This window comes from Bufo bufo, chromosome 8, assembly GCF_905171765.1.
Source record: "Bufo bufo chromosome 8, aBufBuf1.1, whole genome shotgun sequence".
Lineage (NCBI taxonomy): Eukaryota > Metazoa > Chordata > Amphibia > Anura > Bufonidae > Bufo > Bufo bufo.
In genome coordinates this window covers 51260258-51281874 of record NC_053396.1, presented here as the reverse complement: position 1 = coordinate 51281874, position 21617 = coordinate 51260258, and the positions used below count along the sequence as shown (strand labels likewise).

At 43.6% G+C, this 21617-nt stretch overlaps 1 protein-coding gene across 1 annotated transcript in view; it reads right to left on the bottom strand.

Moving 5' to 3' along the window:
- DRP2 (dystrophin related protein 2) overlaps window positions 1–21617 on the bottom strand; it is a 406196-nt gene that overhangs the window by 165854 nt on the left and 218725 nt on the right. The window contains exons 14-15 of the mRNA XM_040405377.1: window positions 16724–16890; window positions 16278–16389 (exon numbers count right to left, since the gene is read on the bottom strand). Coding sequence (XP_040261311.1) covers window positions 16278–16389; window positions 16724–16890 — 279 coding nt within the window. The remainder of the gene's footprint in view (window positions 1–16277; window positions 16390–16723; window positions 16891–21617) is intronic.

The window sequence follows — 21617 nt, the reverse complement described above, 5'->3', positions numbered from 1 at the left end:
ATCCTCCACACAGCCTGGGGTTAGTAGTTTCTGACGGTCTTTTGTTTCTGAGGAAAGAAGGACAAGACATTAATGAAATGACCCCTCCCCCCACAGAAAAAACAAACCCCACGCCTACGGCGAGCCTCAGGAGGACGGACTGACGAGTAGTTCCTCCTATCTGCATAGGCTCGTCTAAGTCCGTACAGACTACCTGCTGCTTGGGAGGGGTTACCAATTGCTCCGGTTTTTTCAACCTGTCCCTAAGGCGTCTATCTATTCGGATAGAAAGGGACATAACCGCATCAAGGGAAAAGGGGGTCTCATATAATGCAAGCGCATCCTTAACCCTTTCGGATAACCCAGAGCAGAACTGACTCCTGAGAGCCGGGTTCGTTCCATTGGGTATCCGTAGCCCACCTACGGAAGTCAGAACCAATATTCCTCTACGGCCCGCTCTCCTTGTTGGAGTCTCCGTAATCTGATTCAGCCAGTGCGACTCGGTCAGGGTCGTCATATACGAGGCCCAAGGCCCCGAAAAACTCATCCACTGACCGAAGAGCCTGGGAATCAGTGGGTAAAGAGAACGCCCAGGACTGCGGGTCCCCCTGCAGCAGGGAAATAACAACCCCCACCCGCTGTTCTTCATTACCAGAGGAGTAAGGGCGCAGTTTAAAATATAATTTACAGGCCTCACGGAATGTCAAGAACTTGTCCCTTCCCCCAGAAAATCTGTCAGGGAGAGGGACCTTGGGTTCCGCAACAACCTGGTTACCAGTAGCAAACCGCTGGGCTTGCGGTTCAGTTGTAATTGCTGCTGTTGCTGGAGGACCGACGCTTCAATCCTGCCCACCTCCAAAGACAGGCCATGAAATTGTTTGGACAGAGCAGCAATTTGATCCATACTGGATTCTAAGTAGGTAAAAAAAAAATTTTTTTTTTTTTTTTTTTACCTACACAAAATAAGGGCCAGATATAATGTAATGACCGGCGTCATGCACAGGGAGGGAAAAGGGAAAGTCCTGCCCAAAGGGAGAGGGAAAGGTGTGACCCCCTGACTCACCTTGCGGCTGGCACCTGACTGCCCTGACGTCCCTAGACGGGTTCCTCACCCGTGCGGCGATCACTTGCCTAAACCCTGGCTTTCCCTAGAATGAGCCTAGCTAGTGAACGGGCCGGTGGGATCGCTAGTCCGCACCACTGACACTAAGAGGGAAACACCAGGGAGAGGACAGACAATACAGACAAACACATACACACCAGGTGGGCGACCACAGCAGACCACAAAGGTCCAACAGGGATCCGGAGGGTAACGTTCTGGACCAACTACCAGAGAACGCAGCAACACAGCTCCAGAGGGTCAGTATAGAAGTCCAGGCAGGAAGCTCTATATCTGGCAACCAGAGAAGTGTGAGAGGGGAATATAAGGAGGTTGGGAGTGCTGGACAAGGAACAGCTGAGGAGAAGGAGCTACGGATCCCTGAGTGAGTCAAAAAAGGGTTGCAAGCAAACCCAGAAAGCTACCATAGGAAACAGCCCTATCTTACATAGAGCGCCGCAGCCAACCGCTGCGACTTCCTGACCCCGGGTATAACGGAGTCAGGCGTGGTTCTTGACACCCTCGTGACAACTGCTACATGTTTCGCGCAACATTGATGTCACACCAATGTCCCACGACAATTTTTTTATAATGATGGTTGTATGGATGGATTTTGGATGGATTTTTTGCAACTATCGTGTCGCTGTCGCAGCATGTCACATTTCGCAGTGCGACACCATAGCCTATTATTATAAAAACTGTTGAGACAAAATGTCGCGCGACACATGTCCATCGTGTAGCCCTAGCATTAAAGGGGCAGGGCGCTGTGGAGGTCACTGTTAAGGGGCGTTCACTGTGGATGTTACTGTTAAGAGGGCAGGGGCCACTATTAAAGGGGCACTGCTGTGGAGGTCACTGTTAAGGCAACAGGGTACTGTGAGGTTACTGTTAAGGCAGCGGGGGTACTGTAGAGGTCACTGTTAAGGGGAAGGGCCTCTGAGGAGGTCACTGTCAAGGGAGTGGGGTGCTGTGAAACTCACTGTTAAAGAGGCGGGCTGCTGTGAAGGTCAAAGTTAAGGGGATGGGCTACTATGGAGGCCCCATTTTAAAGTGGTGGGGAACTGTGGGGGGTCAGTGTTAAGGGTGGGGGACTGTGGAGTTCACTGTTAAAGGGGCGGGGTGCTGTAGAGGTCAGTGTTATCTACAGCACCCGCCCCTTTAACAGTTCTGGGACCCATATTGTTTAATATCTTTATCAGAGAAATTGCAGAAGGCCTCGATGGTAAGGTGTGTCTTTTTGCTGATGACACAAAGATTTGTAACAGGGTTGATGTTCCATGAGGATACACCAAATGGAAAAGGATTTAGGAAAACTAGAGGAATGGTCAAAAATCTGGCAACCTAAAATTAAATGTTGATAAGTGCAAGATAATGCACCTGGGGGTAAACCCAAGAGCAGAATATAAAATCCAGTGATACAGTCCTAACCTCAGTATCTGAGGAAAGGGATTTAGGGGTCATTATTTCAGCAAGACTTAAAGGTAGGCAGACAATATCATAGAGCAAATATTGGAAACGTATCTCAGCTTGTCACGTGGAGTGATCCAGCCAATAGACGATCGTAAGGCGCATAAACCACAACCCAATGCAGGATACAACAAAGTTTATTACGAGACAACGCGTTTTGGGGTCTCGACGACCCCTTTATCAAGTTTGTGTCACCCCAGTTTAAGTGCAGCTGGGTGTATACTGCCTGGTCCTTCTAAAAAATTGCGCATGTCGGTGCCCTTGTTTCAATTGTAGATAGAGTTTGTGTACAGTTTGTTGGAGCGTTCTCGCTACAGTCATGCACGTGGCACATGTGGGAAGGGACGCGCAGGTAGGAAAAACCACCCTGTGGCCGTAACTTTAATGTCATAGAGCAGCAGGAAATGCTAGCAGAATGCTTAGGTGTATAGGGAGAAAGAGGGAGTTGCTCATGCCGCTCTACAGAGCACTAGTGAGACCTCATTTGGAGTATTGTGCATAGTACTGGAGACCATATCTCCAGAAGGATATTAATACTTTGGATAGAGTTCAGAGAAGAGCTACTAAACTAGTACATGGATTGCGGGATAAAACTTACCAGGAAAGATTAAAGGACTTTAACATGTATAGCTTGGAAGAAAGACGAGACAGAGGGGATATGATAGAAACTTTTAATTTATAAAGGGAATCAACAAGGTAAAAGAGAGAATATTTAAAAAACTAAACAGAAGTATTCATTGAGGCAGTCAGCTAGTTCTTTATCTTCTTCCATATACCTTCTTTCTTTTGTTTTTAATTTGCTAATTCCTTGTTTTAGTTTCCTTTTTTCATTTATGTATCTGAAGAATGTCTTATCACATTTTTTCACTGATGAGCTAATTTCTCTTCTGCCTCTGCTTTAGAAGCTCTTATAACTTGCTTGTCCTCTCACTGCCTAATCTTATAAATTTCCCTGTCATCCTCGTTTTTTTTATTTTTGTAATTACTAAATGCTATCTTTGTATTTTTAATGTTTTGGCCGCTTCTGCTGAGTACCACAGAGGTCTCTTCCTTTTTTTGCTTTTACTGACTAGCCTAATGCAATTATCTGTTACCTTCAATAGTGCCACTTTTAAGTAGTCCCATTTCTCCTGGACTCCATTGAAACTGTTCAATCTGATAGGGACTCGTATACCTCTAATCTAATTTTAGAAAAGTCAATTTTTTCTAAATCTAAAAGTTTTGTTTTTGTGTGGTGTGACTCAGTCACTGTACTTATAGTAAACCACACTGACCGGTGATCACTAGATCCCAAGCTTTCCCTTACAGTAATATCAGATACCAAATTCCCATTTGTGAATACTAAATCTAAAATGGCCTCCTTCCGGGTTGGCTCCTCAACTCCTGGCAGAACTAGCTATTTTGGTTTTCCAGTTTACATCAGGAAGATTAAAGTCTCCCATAATGATAAATTCCCCTTTCAATGTCATTTTAGCTATTTCCTCAACTAGTAGATCATCTTATTCTTTGACTTGGCCAGGTGGTCTATATATCACACCTACACGAGTTACCTTATGATTATCAAGCTGCAACGTAACCCAAACTGACTCTAATTGTCCACTAACTTGTATTAAATTAGATTTTATGCTATCTTTCACATACAGGGCCACTCCTCCCCCTTTCTTGCCTTCCCTGTCTTTACTATATAGAGAGAACCCTGGTATTGCTATATCCCAGTCATTACTCCCATTGAACCATGTCTCAGTAACAGCCACTAAATCTATATTCTCAGATGCCATTATAGACTCAAGTTCATTGATCGTATTCCCTAAACTGTGAGCACATAATAAAGGTGAACATGTATATATTCCTGTGTCCATAATGGCCAAATCATGCAACAAGCGAATAATCATATATAAAGCATAACAACTGTTTGAGTAATGAAAAAGGAGAAAAAAGAAAGAAAGGAAAGTAAAGAAACATAAAGAGAGTAGGAGAGAGGGAGAGGTGGAGGGGAGGAGGGGGTAGGAGGCCGAGTGTGTTTGACTCACAGCTGTAGGTTCCGGAATGCCTCCAATGAACGGAACGTGTCCCACAGAAATAGCGAGGAGTCTAAGAGGGTTAGGATAATTAGATCTTACATCCGCTGATATAAAGCGACCTCCTCAAACAATTCTTCCAGTAAGGGTGGAGAGGGGGATTTCCAGTGTCGTGGAATGACTGCTTTTGCTGCCTGAACCAGGTACTTAAGAAGTGTGTTCTTACAGGCAGGATGTTATGGTCAAGCATAAATAATAGGAGAGATTCATGGAGTTCGGAATAGGGATGCCCGTCACTTCTCGAATTGTCTTGTGCAGAGAGTCCCAAAAAGGGCCGTAGGACAGCACAGTGCCACCAGATGTGAAGCATCGTACCTTCCTCCATGTTACATCTCCAACAGCCGTCCGAGACTGTGGGGAACCATTTATGGAGCACCCTATACCATTGGGAGACAATATTATAACACGTTTCCTGGACTTTAGTGGAGATCAGCGCTTTATGAGACAGAAGTAAGCTCCTGTTCCACTGAGAAGGGGTGAGGTGGATACCAAGGTGATGTTCCCAGGCCTGACAGAAGGGGAGGAGGAGTGAGGAGTGTTGATGTAAGAGTAACTTGTATATGACTGATATGTTTATAAGAATCTCTGACGGAGACATGCATAACTGTTTGAATGCCGACAGGTTTCTGATCAGTGTGTGGGTCATGTGTATAGAAGAGTAGAAATGCTGGAGTTGTAGGTATTCGAAAGAGCTTTGTGCCGATGGGTTGGGAGTCCCTAACAGTATTGGCAAAGGTTTCAGGGAGGGTCCTGAGAACACATGACAGAACCTGAGCAGGCATATTTTCGTGCCTTGGAGAATTGAAGAGGGGAGTGCCCTGGGGGAAACACGGATGATCAGTAATTGGGGCGAGGGGGCCTTAGGGTCAATAAGGGAGGTGTGATGGCTAATGAGGGAAATAGGACGTAGCTGACACATGTTTGTAGGTCCTTACCAGGTTTAGGAATAACTGCTAGTATCGCAAAAGTGTGGTAGGCCGTGAAGGACAATGTGGGAGAGATAGGGCGTGGAGCACCCACCAACCAGGGAGTACTGTCAGGGAACAAGAGGAGGGGTCCCTCGCTATATGTACCCAGGATTTGGAGGTATCAGTGCGCATCATGTCTAAAAGCCTATCCAAGGTGGTAGAATTATAGTCCGGAAGACCAACCCCTACCGCCTCCTTAGAACGGGTCATTATTTCCCACTTGAGTCGTGGTTTACTGGGAGACCATACAAATTTCGTAAAGCAACGGCAATATCTAGGACCAGAACATTGATGTATGCAGAGGTGGATGTCTGCAGGAGGTAGAGGTAGTTTCGGTAGCAGATTCATCTTTAAGATGCTGATTCTACCAAACCAAGAGAAATCCCGTCTATGCCAGGACTCTAGGTATTTCTGGAATCGTTTAAGGAGAGGGGTTAAGTTGAATCTAAAAAGTTGTGATAGATTAGTGGTAATTTTGATACCTACGGTAAGTATGTTATCCATTTGGTGGCAAGGCGAAGGGAAAATAGTCTTTAAGAGAGGAGACCAGGCATCCAGGTAACGAAACATGATTTGGTCATGATGATCTTAAAGTTGGTCCATTCACCAAAACGGGAGACTTCACGGAGCAAAGATGGTAGAGAAATGCGGGGGTTAGTTATGTAAAGCAAGATATCATCAGCGAAAGCCGTGCATTTGTATTCGTGGCCCTCCAATTTTTACTGCTGAAACGTCTGACCAAAACATAAAGCAAAGGAGACGATGGGTAACCCTGTCGAGTACCATTATAAATAGGGAAGGAGGGGGAGAGAGTACCGTTGACTTTGACCCGTGCTGAGGGTGGTTGATATAAGCTAAGAATCCTTGATAGAAATCCCAAACTATGCCTATGTGGGTGGGGGTGGTGTGGAGAGACGAACAGGAGATACGGTCAAGGCCTTTTCAGCGTCTACGGAAAGGGCCATGAGGGGGATAATGTTTGTTTTGCATGATGGATAATATCTAATTTCTTCAGGTGTTGTCTCGAGCCTACCGTCCCGGAACAAACCCCACCTGCTAAGGGTGATGATAGAGGGCAGAAAGGCATTCAGTCTGTTAGCCAGTAGTTTGGCTTACATTTTAAGGTCTACACTTAAGAGGGAAATAGGACGTAGCTGACACATGTTTGCGGGTCCTTACCAGGCTTAGGAATAACTGTGATATAAGCCTCTGTGGCCTGTACCGGGAAGGGAAAGCTCAGGAGACACCGCGTTAAGACTCGAGCAAGAAGGGTGAAAGAGACATTGAGAAAGCTTTATAGAACCTAGCTGTGAACCCGCCAGGACCCGGGCTCTTACACCCCGACTTAAGAACCATTTGGAGTTCAGCCTCCGTAAAGGTGTTTCCAAACTAGCAGACTCCAGTTCAGATAGTCTAAAGCAGGCATGCTTAACCTACGGCCCTCCAGCTTTTGCTACAACTCCCAGCATGCCCGAACAGCCTACAGCAGGGCATTGTGGGAGTTGTAGATTTACAACAGCTGAGGGCCGCAGGTTGTGCATTCCTGGTCTAAAGGGACTGAGTGGAGAGTTCAGGTCCATATTCTGGCCGACCCGAAGCAGAGTGGGGTATTTTGTAGAGTTCAGGGTAGAAGGAATGAAAGGAGGAGGCAATATCTGAAGAGATATGGACCACACGGCCCACAGGGTTCTTGATAGCAGGAATGTGAGAGGTAGCTAATTTTCCCCTGAGAGCCTTTGCCAGCAGACGCCCACTCTTGTTGCCGTATTCATAGAATTTACTGCAGCAGAGTTGGATCATGCGCTTATAAGATGATTCCAGGAGGCGCTTAGCGTCCAAGCCAGCATTCTGAGATTGCGGAGAGTTCATAAAGGTGGGGTCCGTGCGGTGGTCAGTGAGGAAGTTTTCTACGGTGCCTGGTAAGGTCAGCAGCACATACCGTTTAGTAAGGAAAGCATCGACAGTGCAGACCAGCACTGATGAGGCAAAGATTTGTGGATCACTATGGCAACCCCCTTTGTCTTATTCGCTGGGTTGTTTGCAAAATGACAGGTCGTGCAGTGTCGATGCGAATGCAAGAGGCACCACCCTCCTTGAAATGTGTTTCCTGAAAACAAATAATATGTACCTTCTGGCGATGAAAATAGTGAAGTGGTTCTTTTTTCGGGAGTGTTGAGGCCTTTCGTGTTGAAGGACGCTATCTTGAGAGACGCCATGATTGCGGGGGAAGCAAAGAACACGTGGAGCAGGGGGAGGGGGCAAGGGGGGAAAAGAAAAAAAAGAAAGGGATCTGAATAAAGAAAGAAAAAAGGGACAAATGAAGTTACCAAGTAGAGAAGGAAAAGAGAAGGCGAAGCAACAAAAGAGAAAGAAAGAGATATCTAATGTGACCAAAAGGTCTAGGGGACAATCACCAGGAACCAAACAGTCCCAGGGGAGTGTCTCAAACTAAGGTAAATAATTAGTTAGGGGGCACTCGGCTATCTGGGACCAATGGATATTCAATACAGTATTAATTATAATGTAATAAAGGAAGGGGCAAGTTCGGACCCCCGAAATGCGTTTGATGACAAGCAGCTATAGGATCCGGAAAAGCCGTGATATTGTATGGCCTTATTGAGAGAGAAAAAGTCTCCAATACTACTCCTAAAGGATCAATTTACTCAAGCGGAGTGATCATCAAATAGGCGCGCGCCTTACTACTACAAAAACTCACAGCCTCTGATACCATTTCCTAACTCCGCCCCTTATTGAACACGTGGACAAAGCAGATCATCTGATCAGTCTACACGTGACCTAACAGGAAGGTCCTTCATACCAAGTTGGCGTTCTTACCGTTACGGAGATATCTTCTGACCTAGGAGGATCGAATTAATGAAGCGGCACGTGGAAGGGTAACGTACTCAATATACGTACCGAATATATCCATAACTGCATGCATCGAATTTAATTATCTACATCGAATTTATGTATAGCATACCGAATATACGCATCGAATTCATTTATACATTCATTTTTTGATGCCCGATTTGAAATATAAGTGACGAATTAGTACACTGGAATTCGGGTACTGATTTACAACTGTAGGGGTTATCTATTGACCATTTTCATAATATACAGTGCTGCTACTTTTGTCATATAGTTTACAACATTAACCTCTTGTGAATCAGCGTTTTGTGACTTTGAGGACTGGAATATATTGGTCTGTATTTGCTAAGTTGAAGGATAGCCACAAAAATCATCCATGTACAAATCAGCGCTTCTTCATTAGGAGCTCTCTGAACAGTCTTAACCCAAGACTGCGTATTTTATGTGTACCTATATGTGTATATTGCATATTTCTTCTTTTATATATTAGTATAGTATATGTATGTATTTTATTGGCGCCTTTTTATAATTGTGAAAGGTTATTGTTTTCTGATGTGGATGATATTACAATTGTAATTCCATTTACATACAGTACAGACCAAAAGTTTGGACACACCTTCTCATTCAAAGAGTTTTCTTTATTTTCATGACTATGAAAATTGTAGATTCACACTGAAGGCATCAAAACTATGGGATCCACACATGGTGGAATTATATACATAACAAACAAGTGTGAAACAACTGAAAATATGTCATATTCTAGGTTCTTCAAAGTAGCCACCTTTTGCTTTGATTACTGCTTTGCACACTCTTGGCATTCTCTGGATGAGCTTCAAGAGGTAGTCCCCTGAAATGGTTTTCACTTGACAGCTGTGCCCTGTCAGGTTTAATAAGTGGGAATTCTTGCCTTATAAATAGGTTTGGGACCATCAGGTTGCGTTGAGGAGAGTCAGTGGATACACTGCTGATAGTCCTAATGAATAGACTGTTAGAATTTGTATTATGGCAAGAAAAAAGCAGCTAAGTAAAGAAAAACTAGTGGCCATCATTACTTTAAGAAATGAGGTCAATCAGTCAGCCGAAAAATTTGGAAAACTTTGAAAGTAAGGGCTATTTGACCATGAAGGAGAGTGATGGGGTGCTGCGCCAGAAATTACCTGGCCTCCACAGTCACCGGACCTGAACCCAATCGAGATGGTTTGGGGTGAGCTGGACCGCAGAGTGAAGGCAAAAGGGCCAACAAGTGCTAAGCATCTCTGGGAACTCCTTCAAGACTGTTGGAAGACCATTTCAGGGGGACTACCTCTTGAAGCTCTCAAGAGAATGCCAAGAGTGTGCAAAGCAGTAATCAAAGCAAAAGGTGGCTACTTTGAAGAACCTAGAATATGACATATTTTCAGTTGTTTCACACTTGTTTGTTATGTATATAATTCCACATGTGTTAATTCATAGTTTTGATGCCCTCATAGTCATTGAAAATAAAGAAAACTCTTTGAATAAGAAGGTGTGTCCAAACTTTTGGTCTGCACTGTATATGGTATAATAAATTTATTACTTATTAATTAATACTGTATTGAATATCCTTTGGTCCCAGATAGCCGAGTGCCCCTAACTAACTATTTACCTTATTTTCCTTACCGCGGACCAATGGTAGGCCGCAAGGGTTGTGCACCGTATCAGGAGGTACAGGAGGTTTGAGCCGCTTGTACTATATTATATTCCCGAGTGTCTCAAACTATTGGGGGAAAGTAGCAACCATAAAGGAGCAGACATGCCACATTCCCTTTCAAGTAAACTGTCAAAAAATATATACCACCTACAGTCAGGTTCATAAATATTGGGACATCGACACAATTCTAACATTTTTGGCTCAAAAACACCACAATGGATTTGAAATGAAACGAGCAAGATGTGCATTTAACTGCAGACTGTCAGCTTTAATTTGAGGGTATTTACATTCCAAATCAGGTGAACAGTGTAGGAATTCCCAACAGTTTGCATATGTGCCTCCCACTTGTTAAGGAACCAAAAGTAATAGGACAATTGGCTTCTCAGCTGTTCCATGGCCAGGTGTGTGTTATTCCCTCATTATCCAATTACAATGAGCAGATAAAAGGTCCAGAGTTCATTCAAGTGTGCTATTTGCATTTGGAATCTGTTGCTGTCAACTCTCAAGATGAGATCCAAAGAGCTGTCACTATCAGTTAAGCAAGCCATCCTTAGGCTGAAAAAAACACAACAAACCCATCAGAGAGATAGCAAAAACATTAGGCGTGGCCAAAACAACTGTTTGGAACATTCTTAAAAGAAGGAACGCATCGGTGAAGCTCAGCAACACCAAAAGACCCGGAAAACCACGGAAAATAACTGTGGTGGATGACGAAGAATCTATCCCTGGTGAAGAAAACACCATTCACAACAGTTGTCCAGATCAAGAACACTCTCCAGGAGGTAGGTGTATGTGTTTCAAAGTCAACAATCAAGAGAAGACTTCACCAGAGTGAATACAGAGGGTTCACAAGATGTAAACCATTGGTGAGCCTCAAAGACAGGAAGGCCAGATTAGAGTTTGCCAAACGACATCTAAAAAATTGTATCGATGTCCCAATATCTATGGACCTGACTGTACTACTGAGGGGTAGAAAATGAAACAGAAAAATGCAAAAGGTAGAGGAGAAATGAGCCGTCATGGAAACAGGTCAATAGTCCCAGTCAGGAACAGCAAACAGTCCTTCAGGTGACAGAGTTAGGAGGAGATCCACATCGGGGACCGGCAGATCGCCGATGTCGCCATCCACGAGGTGCAAGCGTAGCCGGTCCAGAAGACTTGTGCTGGCAGCCTGAGAGGGAGAAGGTTGTCTTGCGATGCAGGAGCAGGTGGATGAATAGAGGGCCAAGGACCCAGATCAACCATCGGCAGATCCAGCTGTTGAAGGAACTGCGGAAAGTCCATTGGGTTACACAGAGCAACAACACGTCCCTTGGGGCCTGCAAACAGGGCAAATGGGTAGCCCCAGGGGTAAGGGACTCCACTGTCCCTAAGGAGGTCTAGGAGAGTATGTAGGACCGCCCGCTGTGACAGAGTGTGATGAGAGAGGTCTTGTAGCATGGGGGCCCCTTCATGAAATAAAGAAGATGGTTGTCGTGCTTTGTTCAGGATCTGCTCTTTGATTGCATAGAAGTGGTTTCTGCAAATGACATCTCTAGGTCTAGCGCCATATGTATTAGGAGGACTGAGGGCATGATTGGCTCTGTGAATCTCTATGGGAGTACTTGGCGGGTGGCCCAAGAGTTGTTGAATATTCCAACAATCATAGGTAGCAAGTCAGCCATAGCTACAGACTCTGGGGAGGGCCTCTGCCGTTCTCCATATCGTCCAAGTGTTGTTGTAGGACATAGAGTTGGGAGTCATGGGTTTGGCTCTTATCTTGTCAAGCTTTGATAGCCGCGGACATGGCGGTGTGGTCTTGTGTGACAGAGTTCACTCTTGTGTCAATTGCTGCAGCTTAGCGCATATCATCATCAAATAAATCTGTGGAGGATGAAAGTCTCAGAGAGGAATGCAAGGGAGACCCCTGGGGAGGTATGGATGCGAGATAGGCTATGTTCTTGGGGCCAGGGGGTGCCATTCAGGCACCTGTGGATAGGAGCCATGCCATGAAGATCCAGTGGACCAGTGTGGAGATGCTGCTAAGGAGGGTCAAGGGGAGTGAGGGGATAAGAAAAGGGGGTCTTGTGCAGTAGAAGAAGAGGGTATATGGTGAGCTGGCAAATTGGGGGACCACCGCTGGTGGTCCAGGGGGCTGCTTCTGAAGGGGTACCAGGGCCCAGAAATGGTGGGCTGAGGCTTTAGAGCAAAGTCCACATGGCTGGCGGGGCCAGTAGCTGCAGCCGCAGGTCTGGCTGCAGCAGGGCAAACACTACAACACCCTGCGGGTTCTTGTCCAGCTGCCTCATGACATTTTTGCCGTGCTGCAGCCGGACCTCCGGCCCGCCCCATTATAGTGAATGGGGCCGGACTGGACCTCCGGCGGCACGGTGGACTTGCGGTAGCACAGATCTGGCAGGCTGTTCCCCCGCCAGAACAGCCTGCCGGAAAAGGCTACCGCAAGTGTGAAAGTGGACTTAATTTCACTTTTTTGGCAGCAGGGGTTAATGGCCAAGCAAAGCTTAATATCTATTACCCTGATTCAGCAGTTTACAGAAACAGCCCATATGTAGTCATTAACTGCTGCATGGGCGCTCACCAGGGCTCAGAAGAAAAGGAGCGCCATATGATTTTTAGAGGGCATATTTTGTTAGAATGGTTTTTAGACACCATGTCCCATTTGAAGCCCACCTGATGCACCACTACAGTAGAAACTATGAAAAAGTACCCTCTTTTGGAAACCATGGCATAAGGTACCAGTTTTATTGGTACTATTTTGGAGTACATATGATTTTTGAACGCTCAATATTATGCTGTTGTGAGGCAAGTGTGGCAATGTGAATAGTGATGTGTACGGTGAAGCCCTGGAAGGGGTGTATATCTCACCTAGGTGAGATAAGAAAAGTCTAGGAAGATGGCGCTGGCTTCAGCAAACCTAGTTGCCGAAGCTATTTTCTTTATTTGTTCAGGGCTGTATTTTATTGGATTGGGATGGTAGGTTTGGCGGTGGCACCTCCCAATCCCCCCCCCCCCCCCTCATTCCAGGGCATGTTTTCCTCTCACCTGAGGCGATCGCAGGTGAGGCCTGCTGTATTAGGCCGACATAAAGCACCTCCCAGTGTGTGAGTCTGTGGAAGAAGAGTGTTTGTGAAGCAGAGTCCTGCGGAGGCTCTGGGTGGTCACGAGGGCTGAGGGGCGGCAAGGCTATATGACGCCTGATACCTTCCTTGGGTGGACTATTTGTCTGAGTAAAGCCGGACGGAGTTGCAGTTGTGAACTGTGCCCTGTAAGTGAGGTAGGAAACTTATTTATATATATCAGTTAGAGCCCAACCGGGCAGGCATTTATTTTGATTGTGTATGTGGGAACCGCAACTGATCCAGTGCCTGATAACTGGACTATCCTGTATGAGAAGAGTGCTGACACTCTGCTCCCGCTCGGCCATCCTGATATTGCGGGGAGGGTGGATCAGCATGTAATTCAAGTATTTCACAAGGTTCTGATCCCCACAGTCATGAACTGTGGGGATTAGATACTTTTGCCGGCGAGTCAATCATTGGTCCTAGGCCGGTTAGCTGAGATCCCTGGCTGTGGTGTAACAGCTTGGATCTCAGCACTGTCACCATGTCTACAGACATGGTGACAGTTTGCTGCCATGACTAACCTGTATGTCATGGTGGCTTAATGCAGTGCAGTCCATGATGTACAGGTACGTCATGGTGGCTTAAGGGTGAAAGCCCAAGACCTTGTGCTATACATGTATGGCACATGGTCATTATTAGGTAAAGCTGTCAAATAAAGGTGGTACAAGAAGAAACATAAAAGATTGACGGCAGAAAAAGACCACCTGGACCATCTAGTCTGGCCTTACTGTAGATTTTCCCAATCACATCTGCTGGAAGTCTGTTCTAAGCTTCACCAATCTTTCAGTAAAATAATATTTTCTGACATTGCTCCTGATCTTACCCCCCAGCTAATTTCAGATTGTGCCTCCTTGTTCTTGTGTTTAGCTTCTTATTGAGAACACTTCCCTCCTGAACCTTATTTAAATCTTTAAAGGGAACCTGTCACCGGGATTGTGTGTATAGAGCTGAGGACATGGGTTGATAGATGGCCGCTAGCACATCCGCAATACCCAGTCCCCATAGCTCTGTGTTTTTATTGTGTAAAAAAAACGATTTCATACATATGCAAATTAGATATGTCCTGTCCCTGACTTATCTCAGGGACAGGACTCATCTCAGGTTAATTTGCATATGTATCAAATAGTTTTTTTTACACAAAGCACACAGAACTATGGGGACTGGGTATTGCGGATGTGCTAGCGGCCATCTAGCAACCCATGTCCTCAGCTCTATACCCAAAATCCCGGTGACAGGTTTCCTTTAACATATTTAATGTTTCTGGACACAGAATTCCCAATGTGGTATCCCCAGCGCTCTATACAGTGGGATCACAATCTCTCTCTTCCTACTGGTTATATCTCTAGCTATATAGCCAAGCAACTTTCTCTGCTGCCTGTTCACATTGTGCACTCATTTTGAATCTGTCTGATATCAGAAACCCTTTTTTTCTAGAGTCCTCGCTAACTCAGAGCTGATAATATGATATTCAGAATGAGGGTTCCTTCTCCCCAGTGATTGGCTGCAAGGTGACCTGTGTGCATGGAAAGTCAGCAGTGGAGAAAATGGTTAAGTATCTCTTCTTCTATTATTTTATTACATATAATGGGACTTCCCAAATTTTTATATAACTTGGACTACCCCTTTAATATAAACACATCTAAGGCATCAGCATATTCAAAAAATATAAAAGATTGAATTCAATTTTTGTAAATGTTTATTTCCAAAGTTATCACTTTACTAGGACCAAGCGATTTTCCGTTTTTATTTTTTTACTCCCTGCATTCCTGGAGCCATAACATTTTTACTTTTCAGTTCACATAGCCGTATGAGGGATTGTTTTTTGCGGGACAAATTGTACTTTCCAATGTCACCATTTTAGATTGCATATGAGGCAGGGAGAAGCTGTAAAAAAAATTCTAAATAGGATGGAATTGAAAAAAGAATTGTAATTCCGCCATAGTTTTATGGCTTCTGTTTTTATAGCATTCCCTATGTGGTAAAACTGACCTGTTACATTTATTCTACTGGTCATTATCATCACAGCGATACCACAGCTATATAGTTAATCTTGTATTTTAATACTCAAAATAATAAGTTTTAAAAAATTTTTTATATTTATGTTTACAGAGCTGCATGAGGGCTCATTTTTGAGGGGTCTTTGGTTTTTATCGATACCATTTGTGTGATATACATTTGGTGTATAACTTTTTGATTACTGTTTTTTTAAATATTTTGGAGATCAAGTAACCAAAAAAACGGAGAATAGACAGTTTTGAATTTTTTTTCCGTTACAGTGTTCACCATACGGCATAAATATATTTATATTTAAATAGTTAAGGCATTTTGGGATGCAATGCCTATGATCATTATCTTTTTATTGTTTAATTTTATTTTTTAATAGGGAGAAAGGGAGGAGTCATTTAAAAAAAATTATATTTTAACTTTTTTTTTTATATCTCCTAGTGGACTTGAACATGCAATCCTCTGACACACTTCTCCCATAGACTGCAAAGAATTACTATTACAGTCTATGGGAGATTTGCTATGTTGCTATGGAGCCCTGACATTGCTCTGGCAGGCTTTTGATCCTTCAGAGGGCCCAGAGCTGCCACAGAAACCAAATGGCTCCCGGGGTTTCACTGCTGACATGTTGTGGTCACAATTAGATTAAATATCCACGGTCTGAGATACTGCCGATGACGGACATTGCCTCCCGGGTTTCTGCTGTGTAAAACAGCAGGCAACCGATGGTTATGGCGTCCGCTCAGCTCCTGAGCGGGCACCAAGTCTAAACCCTGGACTTGTGCCGTATATGTATGGTGGTCATCCTACAGGGGTTAAAAATCTGTTGTGATGTGCTGTGATAGCATCCATCTGCTGAACTTGAATAAAAAAAAGTGGTCGTGTCCTTGCATATGCACAGTAGTTTTAACTTTACAGCCTGCATTGCAGGGAACTGTGAGAGAGCAGCATCATGGCAGTGAGACGCACAGTCCACACAACCAGAATTACATAAACATTCATAGAAATATATAGCTTATATACCGGTGTGTAATATTCCATGATTGGATAATGGAGTTTGTTTCCTTTTCCTGCTTGTCCAGTTAAAAAACAGGATTGGCATATATCCACACCAAACTGTTTTAAGCTGCGATATCTGGAGAAAACAGAAATAATTCAGTTAAGAAGAGAGCAGGGAATACAATGTTTTATTCAGTTATCACATTAGCTATGTAAGTGCAACATTTTACTTTAATAGCAAGCAAAAGAAGAGAAAGTATTGTTTTCAGAAAATATTTTGCAGAACTTACCTCCCATTAATGACATACACATAAATCATTTTGCAGTAAGGGGATTTTAAGAAACATTGCATTAAAAAAACAACAACTGAAAACAGACTCTGGAAATATTTAAAATACCTAACAATTTGGCACTGTGTGCTGCCTGATATACAGTAATGATTAGGGCATTTAATGACTTCATATACAAACCTAAATCCCTTTATTGGACACTGTTTACAGATGGAGCACTTTGTCTGGTGCTTGACAGTCTCAGCTAATGTCACTCGATGTAAAACTGGAAGCCATACTAAGGACTGTGGTTCCAGACTTCCCCATTCAAGAAACTGAGACAACTCCAGGTATGATGTTCCATTTCCCTTAAAAAGAAAAAGAAAAAATCCCTGCAGTTATTTTGGAGATGAGATTGTAGATTGTAGGTTGCTGTTGATCTGTCCTGGACCTATCACCATGTATCTGCTGTCACAGACACCCCTGCTTGGCATGCTCTGCTGCAGCAGTCCCCTCTGTCGGCTGCTGAACTGCTCCTTCTGCCTCTATCCCGCTCACGTATGTCACCATTCCTTGCTGCATCCTAATGCTTACCTGAGCATTGCTCATCACTCCCCACCTAGGCACCAGAAGGAGTTTCCATCTACCCTGAGTCAGCGAGGCAGTCCTGGATTTCAGGCGCTGTCTTGGGAAGTCTGTACACAGTCCCTCTGACCATCACTCTCCAATCTGCCACCCCCTACCCGGATGCCTGCTGTGATGTCATGATGAGGGGGTTAAGTCCATACCAAAAGCAGAAGAAATTGTGACTACAATCTCATACACTGTAGCTCCACCAGCTGCCAATTCAACTGAAAATGTATATTCCACGGACTGTTATTCTAAATAGATCCGTTATTCATTTTAATAAAGGCAATATAAGAAAAGTAAAAACCTGTCCATTTTGTTCTGTAAGTTCATTTCATATCCAGACTGAATATCCATACAAACCCATGTGCACTCCCTCAGGCCTCTTATTGAGCTCAATGCACAAGCGCAGGAGCAGCATATTGCACTCAGCTTTGCAATATTTCGGGGACATGCCCCCTTTGTCAAGTGTATGCTGTCACCTCTTAAGACTTATATTTAACTAATCCACATGATCAGAAATTAACATAGGACGAGATGTAACTTATGCCACAAGGGAATTTTAATAGGTATACAACAGATTTAGTTTTGCATATGCAAAAATGCCTCAACTGAATTTTCACAGCTGCTAAGATGGTATACAACATCTCCTTTAACCCTTAGGATACCGGAGGTTTTTTCATTTTTCTTCCCTATCTTCCTTGAGCCATAACTTTTTTTAATTTTTCTGTTCACATAGCTGTATGAGGTTAATTTTTTGCGGGACAAGTTAAACTTTCTAATGCCACTATTTAATATGGCATACAATGTAGTGGGAAGCGGGGGGAAAATTCCAGATGGGATGGAATTGGAAAAATAACACAATTCCTCCATCTTTCACAGGTTTTATTCCCACAGCATTCCCTTTGCAGCAAAACTGACCTGTGCCCTTCATTCTCTGGGTCAGTATGATTACAACGATACCACATATGTATAGGTTTTTTTATGTCATTTTTTGCAGGACAATCAGTTTTTATTAATACCATTTTGGAGTGTGTGCGACTTTTTGATCACATTTTATTACATTTTTTGGGGTAAGAGAAGGGACAAGAAAATTGCATATTGGCCATTTTGACCCTTTTTTCTGTTACGCCAATCGCTGTATTGGAAAAATCTTTTTATATTTTAATAGTACGGGCGTTTTCAGATGCGGTGATGCCCATGATGTTTATATTTTTTGTTATTTATTTATTAATTGATTGATAGGGGTTGATTTAAACTTATATATTTTTTTTTTTTACTGTTGAAGCTGATATTTGAGACTACAAAATCCTTTTTTTTATTCTGAACAATCATGGGTCTTTTAGACCCATTATTTGTAAAAAAAAATTGCTCATTTCTTATGTTGGCCTGCCACCTGCTGGCCAAAATAAGAATTGCAGCTTCAATACCCTGGATCTCCTCAGAGAGACCCACGGTATTGAATTCAATTACTAGCATTCTCATTGGTCGCAGAGGATGCCGCAGGTTTTTCACCCTTTAGATGCCGTGATCTCACTTGATCACGGCATCTAACGGTTTTAATGACTGCAATCTGCGATATTGCCGGTCACGGTCATTAGCCGTAGGTCTCCGTTGTTTGAAACAGCGGAGACCTGCTGGCCATGACGTCCACTGCATGTGCAAGCTAAAATAATTTTTTCAATTGGTCTTTATTAAAAATATGGAATCCTTTTTTCTTTACATAGCTAAGATATTCTAGTTAGGGAGCTGATGGGATCCTTATCTCTGCTCTCTGACATTATAAACACTCATTATAGCTAAGTTCTTATCCTACTAATAAGAATGTGGCTTAAATAAGTGTTTATGACCTCTTAGTAGTTTAAAAATGAGGTTTATTAGCTGACCGGCACAAAGTAAAAGTACCAGTCACACAGTTAGAAAAACAGTTACCCCTTGTGATAGAACAGCTCAATATTTTTAATAAAGACCAATTGAAAATATGATTTTTAACTAAAAATGAATAAAATAAAATCATAAACAAAAATTGTACATAGCCTTTAAAGGGGTTCTGTAGCTTTTTCTTACTGATGACATCTCGTGACATTACTGGCCTGTGGGAAACAACGAGAAGGCTTCAGCGCTACTGCCAGCATCACTGCCTTCTCAAAAAGCTGATCAGCGGGGGTCCCGGGTGTCGGACCCCCGCCGATCAGATGCTGATCCAGAGGATAGATAATCAGTAAGAAAAAGCTGGAGAACATCTTTAATTGTCTACTACCCTTATTAACATTAGCTCTCACCTCCATTATTTACATCACTTTGCAAAATTCCCCAATACCACTCTAGGATTTACCTGTATGTTTATCATTGCTTACAAACACAAATCCGTCCTTTTTTATTTTCTTATTCTCCTGATGCTTCCTCCACTTCTGCTGTTCATTAAAAGAACGACTTTTAGTCATATTTTTTGGATTTCTGACATATCTTTCCTTATTCTCATTAGCATATTCTGATGTACTTCTAATTCTCTCCACTCTAATAAATTAACGAATAGGAAGGCTCCTAAATAGATGTGGAGCAATGATAGCTTAAAAAATGAAGCAGATTATTCTTATCTGTACATTTTGGGGAATAAAGTCATCTCAATTCTACCATTTGTCCTTAACACTTTTACATCCAAGAATATAATAGTATCTTTATTCCATTATGGGGTAAATATGATTCATAGCACTGATTTATATATTAAAAAAACTTGAATCAAGTGTTCTTCGGTATCACTCCATGCCAAAAATATATCATCCACATACCAGAACAATTTCTTAAAGGTAACGTGTCATCAACTTTATGCTGACCTCACTGAGGACATCATTAAGTAATGACAGAAATGATTAATTCAGTGATGTGTCACTCATAAGCCAATAAGTAGTTCCAGAGAACCAGCTTTATAATCATTACAGCCCAGGCCTTGAAAAGAGTCAAATCTACTTGAGAAGAGTCCTGGTTATTTCTAATCTCCTGCTCTCTCACCCATCTGCTGATGGTTGGCAGTTCTCTCCTAGATAGAAAGGGAGAAAACTAGGTAGAAGACTGTCAGTCATCAGCAGGTGGGCAGGAAGAGCAGGAATTTATGAATAACCATGACTCTTCTCAGGTGGCCGTGACTCTTTTCTAGGCCCAGTCTGCAGTTGCTTCTCTTACTTTTAACTTATAAATGACAGATCGCTGAAATCAACTTACCTGTCTCTACTTTATGCTGCCTTTAGTATGGGCAGCATAAAGGTGATGACAGGTTCCCTTTAATATGGCAATCATATGTGAAGGAAAAAATATAATGAATGTAAATGAATATATTTTCAAAATTTGGAGCTGAGGAGGACCCCATCAAAGTTCCCCACAGCTGCAATTAATGCACATCTATAAACCGATTTTTTTTTTAGTCAATACAATTTCTAGCAAAGTTAGGACAAATGAAATGATCTCATTACTAAGTCCTGCATTTTCACACAATTTTTCCCTAACTGCCTGTATTCCCTGAACTTGGGAAATGTTTATATAGAAACCTATTACATCAAGAGGACAAAGAATCATTACCTCTTCCTCCTTCAAGTCGTGTAACTTGTCTAAAAAATTATTAGTGTCTTTCAGACACTGTGGAGTTGACCTCACTATACAGTCCTGATCAAAAGTTTAAGACCACTTGAAAAATGGCAAAAAATCATATTTTACATTGTTGGATCTTAACCCCTTCCCGACCGCAATCTGTATATATACGTGATAGCTGCACATACCCCGTGACGTCAAGCCAGCTCTTTAATCCAAGCGCTGCAAAGCGCTTGGATTAAAGCTTCTGCCCGTGTCCTGCTGCTGTCACGGACAGCATACAGGCCAGTAATGCCGGCAAGGGACCAATCAGAGTGGCCCCTTGCCGACAATCGATCCGATTGGTTAGTCTGTGCAGACTAACCAATCGGATCGCGGCAGTGAAAAAAATGCCGGTTTCATGCTCTGATCTGCGCTCTGCAGATCAGAGCATGAAATCAGGTAGGGTCCTCGTAATACCCCCCCCCCCGATCTGTGCCCCCAATCTGTGGCTGTGCCCCCCCCTTGTGTCTGCCTGCAGCTGATCTCCTAGAGGCAGCTGCCCTGATGCGGTCCGCCCCCTCCCCGCCCCACGCATTCAGTCTCACCCGCGCCAGTCTCAGCCGTCCCCCCCGATCCCCCCCCCTTTCCAGCGCTGCCCCCGATCCCCGCTGCCCCCGATCCCCCTGCTGTGTGTGATGGCGGCGGCTCCATTACTGAGCCGCCGCCATCAGCAGAGAGTGTCAGCTCTATGCTGACACTCTCCTGTAACCCCATCCATGGGGTTAATAGAGGGAAGGAGTTCCCTCTCTCAACCATCGGGGCTGCAGCGCTGTGATTGCAGCACCCGCTGGTTGCCATGGGGGTGCAAAAGCGTTCGGTTGCCATGGCAAAGGCGTCCAGTGCT